Genomic DNA, 8,126 nt, shown 5'->3' on the forward strand with positions numbered 1-8,126 from the left:
ACCTAAAGTTTTTTTTTTCAGACTTTGAAAAACCAAAGCAGCTCCCGATCCCGACGCTTCCTCGCGAGTAAAAGGCCTTCCTAGGACGTGGGGGTTTTGCAATGGGATATCCCCACCAGAAAAAAATAAAAAATCCATGGAAATTTCCATTTGGAGAAGGGGTACCCCCCTCTCTCTCTCCAAGGGCGCTTCCCACGCGCGCCTTTGGTCATTGCGCCTTCAAGGACGCGAGCAGAACCGGAGCGACGCCGCTTTCGCGCGTTTGCTCCCGGAGTGTGTGTGTGTGTTACGTGTGTGTGTTGTGTGTGTGTGTTGTTCCGGGTCGAAAGCCTGAAAAGATGGCGGCGCCCTTGGAGCTGTATTGCTGGGCGAGCGGCTGGGGCTTGCCCACGGTGGATCCGGATTGCTTGACCGTTTTGGTAACTGGTTTTTTTGGGGAGCGGGGAGGGAGCGCACGCCGGGGCGACAGGGAGGGGGGACACCCCCCAGAGATCTGCCCCCTAATAGGACCTTCCTTTGGTATGGGGGGTACCCCTTTCTTTCCAGGAAACCTACCCCCCATCCAAAATACGGGACAGGAACGCACCCTTTCCAAAACTGCACCGCTTCGCTTCGTCCCTTCTCGCCGCGCCTTCTTTAATTCGGTTCCAAACAGGAGCGACCGAAAGGGTTTCTTCCACCCGACCAAAAACTTTAAAAACTACTGTACTTTTATCTAAAGAGGCAGCTAAAGATCTCACTCCCCGTATGTGTGAAAGGTGGGGAATTTACCAAAAAAACGCACAGCGCGTTTAGTTTTTAATTCCAGACCTTTTAATTTGGTTCCAACCTGCCCGGATCCCTCGAATGGGAAGATCCTCTGGCTTTCTCTCATTTTGAGATCCTTTTGCAGCAGCTTGAGAAACCAGCAGTTTTGGCTTTGCAGGCTGCATTTGAAAAAAAAGCAGTCTGCAGTCTGCATTTATTTTGTGCCAAATAAATCTAGTTACTGGGTTTATAAGATTTCGAAGTTAAGATACGTTCTCTTCTCCTTTAGCAGTTGGATGCTGCTAAGGTTTAGGGGAACAAGGGGGATAACGATATAAGCAAACCTCAAGCTTTTCATTTGCTTGGATTTCTTAAATAATAATAATATCAGTAATGGAAAGAAGTTGACCATCAGTCAACAAGCTACCTCGCAGGTACAAATAGGAACAAAATTGCAAAGGGCCGGATATTAAAGAAATTAAAAGACCCTGGGAGAAAGTTCAGGTCATCCTCATACTGTACTTCTTTATATTTCAGAAACCAGACTCGTTCCTAAAAACCATTGGCTACCTGCTTAAAACAAGGGCCTGTCATAATATGAGCAGTCAATTTGCTGTCTGAAATTTTAAAAAATCCGTGTTTCCATGTTACACACTTAAGAGACTGCTTACTATTCCTGTGGAAGTGGCTAATACAGATATAGTCCCACACAGGATTATTATAAATAATGAGAATAGGATAGTGGCTAATCATAAATAATAGCAATACATTTTTTTAAAAAAAGGTTTTGACAAACCCAGCTTTAATGCTGGCTGTGTTTTTTTCAAGTAATATATGCCTTATGATTTGCTTGCCTTTAAAAGCCTAAAATGTCTTGTTTTAAAACGTCGGTTAACTAACAAATTGGTTAATCAACAAATTTAAGAAACAAGGAATAAATAATAAACGAGTTTTAGTCTTCGTTTGGAAGCTGACTTTGTAATTTCTTCCCCCCCCCCTCCTTTGTTTTAGACCTATTTTCTTGGTGCGGTTGCTGAATTTTCGAGTCCCTCCCATTGAGGTTTTTATTCTGTAAAATTAGCCTGTCTTGTCCATCAGAGACAGAAGGAGTGGCCATGGTTACCTGCCGGCCTACCTCGCAAGCTTGTTGTGGTGATAAAAGCTGGGAGAGAGGGCGAATTTTATATGTCCTTCTGGGTTTTCTGTGAGAAAAGCGGCATTTCTTTTTTTAAAAGCCGCCCCTGAGCTTAAGCAAGAATTGCGTTGTTCATTAACTCATTTTATCTCCTTTCCAGACTTATGCCCGATTCACCGGAGCACCGCTGAAGGTTCACAAAATCACAAACCCCTGGCGAAGCCCCTCAGGTAACATTCGGGGGGCGTGGGCCACGGTTTTCTCTTAACAAACAGCTTCAGCGGTCAAAACTGGCAGACTTCTCTGAGTCATCTCAGCACTTGTCAAGTTCCTAGTCCTCAAGATGGATTCCTGCTTCTCAGAGGGGGAGACAAGGTTGGCTTAGTCCATGTGTGGCTTCATCTGGGTCCGGATTCCGAGGAGCAGGTGGAGCAGGAGAGATTTGCCCCAGGAAAGGAAGGAAGCACTCTGTACATGCTCAGAGTCCTGATTAATTTTTATCATCATACCAGCACACAGGGCTGGCCATGTGATTAAAGAAGCCACCGATCCTCCTGTCCTGTTCACCAGTATTTGTAATTCTAGAAGTGAACAGTCTTGAATTAATGCAAGAAACGGACATGAGGGCTGGCTGACTTAGACCTTGACTAGCAAGGCCACCACCCTACTAGCTGCTCCCTTTCATCATCATCATCATCATCATCATCACCATCTTCTTCTTCTTCTTCTTCTTCTTTTTCTTTTTCTTCTTCTTCTTGTTGTTGTTATTATTATTATTATTATTATTATTATTATTATTATTATTATTATTATTATTATTATTATTATTATTATTATTATTATTATTATTAATGTGCAGGAACTCTATTATTAATGTGCAGGAACTCTCCCAGCGCTGAAGTCGAAGGATGATGGCATCATCTCCGAGCCCCAACAGATCATCACCCACCTCCGAAAACAGGTAAGCGTCCCTGGAGACGTACCTAAGACGAAACTCTACAAACTTAGGCCCCAGGGTGTCCTAATTTCGGGGCCACCGAAATTTGCTCCCCGGAGGGCATGAACGAAAACCTGCAGCGCCTCCGAAGTTTAAAGGCAGTGGCCTCATCCTGATCCCTTTTTGAGCCAGCCCTGCAGAGAGAGCCAGCGGGATTTGGGATCCCCCATTTTCCATGGAAATCTCTCTGCCTGTTTTATTTATTTTTGCAGGCGAGAACAAAGCGCTCCACGCCATTTTTTTAGCGTGGTAGCTGTTTGATTCTTTTTTTCATAATTGCGTGCTTGCTGTCTTTAGCTTTAAAATATTGTCTTTTGATGATGTAAGCCGCCTCGGGTCCTTTTGAAGGAGAAAAGCAGGATAATGATATTTTAAATAAATAAGATTTTTTCCCCCCACTGGAAGCTTTATGAGCCCTTTCTGGGTGTTCTCCAGATTTCCAACCAGGGGAAAAAAATGAGGGGGCAGATTTGGCTCAAATTTGCTGTTTTTGATTGGGCTCCCATGATCCGTAGGGTCCCTTCCAGCTCTGAAGTTGTAAGATGATGGCAGTGATATTTTGTGCAGAAGGAGGGGCCGTTCTGCACTTAACACCAGGTTCCAGATGCAAAATGCAAGCTTTTCATTAAAAACAAAAACTCAATTAAATTAAAATCCATTTTGTTTTATCAAGGCTTATGCTGACAAAAAGAAAAAAAGAAAGCAATTTTTTGCATGAAAAAAATCTCTTACTGGCTCCCTGTGTTTCTTTCCAGTTTTCTTGATTTCCCGATATAACCAATTTCATCCCTCGGGGAAGAAATCTCGGAGCATCGCCCCTTTCTTGGCTCTTTGGGGAATTGGGTGTCCAAGGATTGGGGGGGGGGTGCCCTTCCCAATGTTGATCTTCCTCCCTTTCGCTCTCTAGAAATTCAATGCCGATTATGACCTCTCGGCTCGGCAAGGGGCGGACACGCTGGCTTTCGTTTCGCTGCTACAGGAGAAGCTGTTGCCAGCGCTGGTAAGCGTAAAAGCCACAGCTTGGTATCCGGCTCGTCTTCCGACAGTCCTTGCAACGCCCTGGAAAGGGGTAACGCGTTTGCAGTTAATGTGATTTCCCCCCCCTTCTTGTTTTTAAAAACAGCACACAAACACACACACAATGTACCCCATAACCATCAGGAGCCAAGAGAGTGATTTCCGCTTTGTTCTCCTTTCTCCCGCTTTGCTGTTTGGTTTTTCTCTCGAGGAGAGGATTTTACGACAATGTTCTTGAAAGACTCTCCTCCAATCATGAGGGCTAGAAACTTTGAAGTTTCTTTTCTCTAAAGAAGTGGGTCAAGAGTTGCAAAGCAAAAGCAGTGGGATTCTCTGTCCAAGGTCGCCGAGCAAGTCATGAGGGCTAGAAACTTTTGTTTTAAAGTTTCTTTTCCCTAAGGAAGTGGGTCAAGAGTTGCAAAGCACAAGCGGTGGGATTCTCTACCCGAGGCCGCCGAGCAAATACAGAGCACGCATCCAGGAGCCCAGGGGTATTTAAAAAAAAAGCAGCTAAACTGGTGCTGGGGAGAGGGTCCGTTGTGACGCCAACCCCTTTTCCCTCTTGACAGATCCACACCTTCTGGGTGGACGCCAAGAACTACGTGGAGCACACCCGGAAATGGTACGCCGAAGCCATCCCGTTCCCGCTCAACTTCTTCCTGCCGGGCCGTATGCAGAAGAAGCAGCTGGAACGGCTGAAGACGGTCTGCGGGGAAGACTGCCTAGAAAACGAGGAGGAGCTGGAGAAGGAGGTGAAAACCCTTGCCGATCAACCGCCGTGCCAACCCCAGATTTACCAGTACAGTAAGACTCACAGGGAATTGGTTCCAAGTTCCCTGTGGATGCTGAAAAGCGTGGATAATAGCAAACACTATTTTCATAGCAAACACTAAGCATAGCATGGTCTCCCTCTTATGGCCTGTTAGCTTGATTCTTAGAAATACATATTTCTAGGAAGTTTCTCTTAATATTTTCAGACAGCGGCTCAGTGAGATCGGTATCCGCTGATTCACTTATCCACAGTCTGAAAAATATTAAGAACGTTAAGAATGCTAGAAGTACGTATTTCTAAAGATGAAATGCACAGAACTGGCCATTAGAGGAAGCTGGAGACCATGCTATATATAGCACTTGCTATATATAATCCACATTTTCAGCATCTCTGGAATGTTTGGAACTGATCCCTCACAGATACTGAGATCCTACTGCAATGATGATTGATTTTGCATGGCCCATAAAGACCCATTGACTTTACAAAAGAGCCGCTCCCGGTGGAGATTGGAGATGTAGGAATTCGTTATGGGGTTGATTTTAGCTTGATGCAGCCTCTCTCTCTTTCTCTCTCTGCCCCACAGCTGTACCGTGAAGCTCGGGAATGCCTGACCCTTTTGTCCCAGCGCCTTGGAAGACAGAAATTCTTTTTCGGAGACTCGTAAGTTCGCTTGTGGGAAGTCTAAGAAGCCAAGCAGACGCCAAAGCCCATTTGACTGCCTAAATCCCTCATTCTTTTTATGTCGAGGCACTGCAGGTTCAGGGGCAGAAACCTGATTTGGCTGTTACAGCAAAACCGGCCAAGAGACTTGTGGGACCTGAAAGACGACACTGACATCATTGAGTCAGTCCGTCTCACATTGGGTCCTCCTCCTTTCCTGCTGCCTTTCACCTTTCCCCACAGGATGGTCTTTTCCAAAAAATCCGGCCTTCTCATGAGGTGCCCCATGGAGGATGGCCTTAATTTTAATCATTTTGGATTCTGGAGTGAGCCCAGACTTGATAGGATAGAATGGAATAGAAATATAATGGACCTATAGAAATTTAATTAGTCATATTAAAGCCTCTTGAGGTAAAGGAAGCCAGAATTCCTACAGCTGTTCTCAGGAAAGTGTGAAAGACGCATCATCGCACATAAATAATATACAGTCATGCCCCACTTGACTATTACCTCGTTGTATGATGAAATCGCTTGACGACAATGTTTTTGCGATCGCTATTGCGATCTCAAAATGATGATTCTATGGGCGATTTTCGTTTGACGACGATAAAAAACAGCTGATCAGGTTTTCAAAATGGCCGCCCGCTGTGCAAAATGGCTCCCCGCTGTGTTCAGGACGGATTCTTCACTATACAGGCACCGGAAAATGGCTGCCCTATGGAGGATCCTCGCTGGACGGTGAGGTATTTCCCCCATTGGAATGCATTGACCGGTTTTCAATGCATTTCAATGGGTTGTGGTTTTTTTGCTTCACAATTTCGCTCTACAGCGATTTTGCTGGAACGGATTATCGTCGTCAAGCGGGGCACCACTGTATATATTTGTGCTTGTGTGACTGAATTGGGTCTAAGAGAGAGACCGTCGGGCTTACATCTGCCTATGACGTTACAAGAAATGGCTGCTTTACCCCACTTAATTATGTTCCCTCAATCCATGTGTCTGGTTTTTCCTTTTCTGTCCACGTTCAGGCCTGCCTCCCTGGACGCCGTCGTCTTCAGCCACTTAGCCCCGCTCTTGAAGGCCAAACTCCCCAACCCGAAACTTCAACAGCACCTCAAATCTCTGCCGAACCTCTGCAATTACTGCATGTCCATCTTAAGCCTTTACTTCCCCTGGGACGAAGGTGAGCGCAGCATCTCTCCACCCACCCACCCACCCAGTCCCCGTTGCAAAAGGTGCTGAGAGGAGGGAACTGCAGGTTGTGGGGTTCGGGGCATGAAATGTTTCCCAAATAATCGTCTGAAGCAAAAGCAAAGTGAACGATGGGATTTGTAGTCCAGAAAATCGGAAAACCCTGTCTCCCTGACCAGCTGTTCTTGTTTCTGTGTTGACTTCCTAGTTTAAAAAAGAAAAGAAGCAGTTCAGTAGAGACAGGGTTTTCAGATTTTCTGGACTACAAATCCCATCGTTCACTTTGCAGGGAGTTCTGCCCGACATACACACACCTTCCGCCTGTATGGGGCTCACCTGGGGGGGGGGAAAGGCCTCAACGGGAAGGCTTTAGAGGCCTAGCTCGGCCTAGCTCCACCCGAGCTTCCTGTTCCTGCCCCAGTGCTTGCTGGGAGCAGATCTTTCAGGAAAGCTAGGCCGAGCTAGGCCTCAGAGCCTTCCGGAGGAGGCCTTTCTCCCAGGCGAGCCACATTTAGGGGCTTGTAAGGAAGGCAGAACTCCCAAAATGGAAGGTTATTGTGTTTGTAGTCCAGAAGGAAAAAAAAATCCTTCGTTGTAATGCAGTTCTGCGGAAAGACCGCCCAAATTCTGCAACGTGACATAATTCTGCAAGCTGCCTTCATTCTAGGAGTTGTGGCCCAGAAACACACATTTGGCCATTTCTGCACCTCACATGAGGCAGCAAAGTAGTGTAAAGAAGCAGAGTGGAAATAGTTTATCACCTCGCACTCGGGTCACGACCTCCTACCGCCCTGAGCGTAGAGGCCAGCTCTGGAATGACGACAGTCCCGACCTTTGGGGGGGGGGTCCCTGTTCTTGTAAGACTACAACTCCCAGAAGCCCCTGGGATGAAGGATTCTGGGATTTAGGACCCCAGCTTTCTCTTTCCTCCCTTCTTCCAGGGGACCCTCCACCCAGCGTCCCAAGGGCGGCCACCGGGGATGGCAACGACAGCGAGGACGAGCCTTACCAACGCCGACACCAAGTCCTATCGGTCCTGGTGGGGCTGGTGGCGATGATCGGGTACGCCCTCCTCACGGGCATCGTCTCCATCCAGAAGCAGGCGCCCCAACCTGGGGCGACCCGAGCCGTCACCCTCGACGAGGACGACGAGCCAGACGAGGATTGAGCCGTACTGTTGGGGAACGTTCCGTTGCGCCTTCTCCAAATGGACCATTTAGGGATTTTTTTGTACTGTTCTGGGGCCCCCTCTCCCTCCCTTCTTGTCCATTCCAGAATTTGGGTAGAGGGGAGGCGGTGGGTCACCAATAAAAAATCTGTGAACCAGCTTTTGGAAAGAGTTTTATACACGTGGCGCTCTTCTGACAACTTTGGCTTCTCGGGAATGTCAAACAGAGATGGGATTTTGTTTTCAGTTTCTTGGACTACAAATCCCATAACTCCCCCCTCTGGGAGTTCTACCTGAGTTACAGGCATCTGAATGTGGCTCACCTGGGAGAAAAGGCCTAAACTAAGCTTAGCTAGGCCTAGCTCCCCCTTAACTTCCTGTTCCTGCCCCAGTGCTAGCTGGGAGCTTTCTGTCTGAACAGGATGCTAGGCCGAGCGAG

General features: G+C 47.0%; 1 protein-coding gene across 1 annotated transcript; it reads left to right on the forward strand.

The window, feature by feature from the left end:
- The first annotated feature begins 257 nt into the window (after positions 1-257).
- MTX1 (metaxin 1) lies at positions 258-7,847 on the forward strand. The gene is made up of 8 exons (XM_020797462.3): positions 258-419; positions 2,043-2,112; positions 2,764-2,843; positions 3,787-3,879; positions 4,466-4,648; positions 5,252-5,328; positions 6,357-6,511; positions 7,461-7,847. Exons 1-8 carry the CDS (start codon positions 339-341, stop codon positions 7,685-7,687), a joined length of 966 nt encoding a protein of 321 aa, XP_020653121.3. The 5' UTR covers positions 258-338; the 3' UTR covers positions 7,688-7,847.
- Positions 7,848-8,126: the final 279 nt, after the last annotated feature.

The sequence above is a fragment of the Pogona vitticeps genome, chromosome 15 (genome assembly GCF_051106095.1).
Source record: "Pogona vitticeps strain Pit_001003342236 chromosome 15, PviZW2.1, whole genome shotgun sequence".
Lineage (NCBI taxonomy): Eukaryota > Metazoa > Chordata > Lepidosauria > Squamata > Agamidae > Pogona > Pogona vitticeps.

What these genes read in the sequence shown, in the direction of transcription:
- MTX1 (XM_020797462.3), top strand. Translation starts at nt 339, where the DNA reads ATGGCGGCGCCCTTGGAGCTGTATTGCTGGGCGAGCGGCTGGGGCTTG. An exon ending in CGGATTGCTTGACCGTTTTG is followed by an intron (nt 420 to 2,042) that starts GTAACTGGTTTT and finishes TCTCCTTTCCAG; the next exon opens with ACTTATGCCCGATTCACCGG. An exon ending in AAATTCTTTTTCGGAGACTC is followed by an intron (nt 5,329 to 6,356) that starts GTAAGTTCGCTT and finishes GTCCACGTTCAG; the next exon opens with GCCTGCCTCCCTGGACGCCG.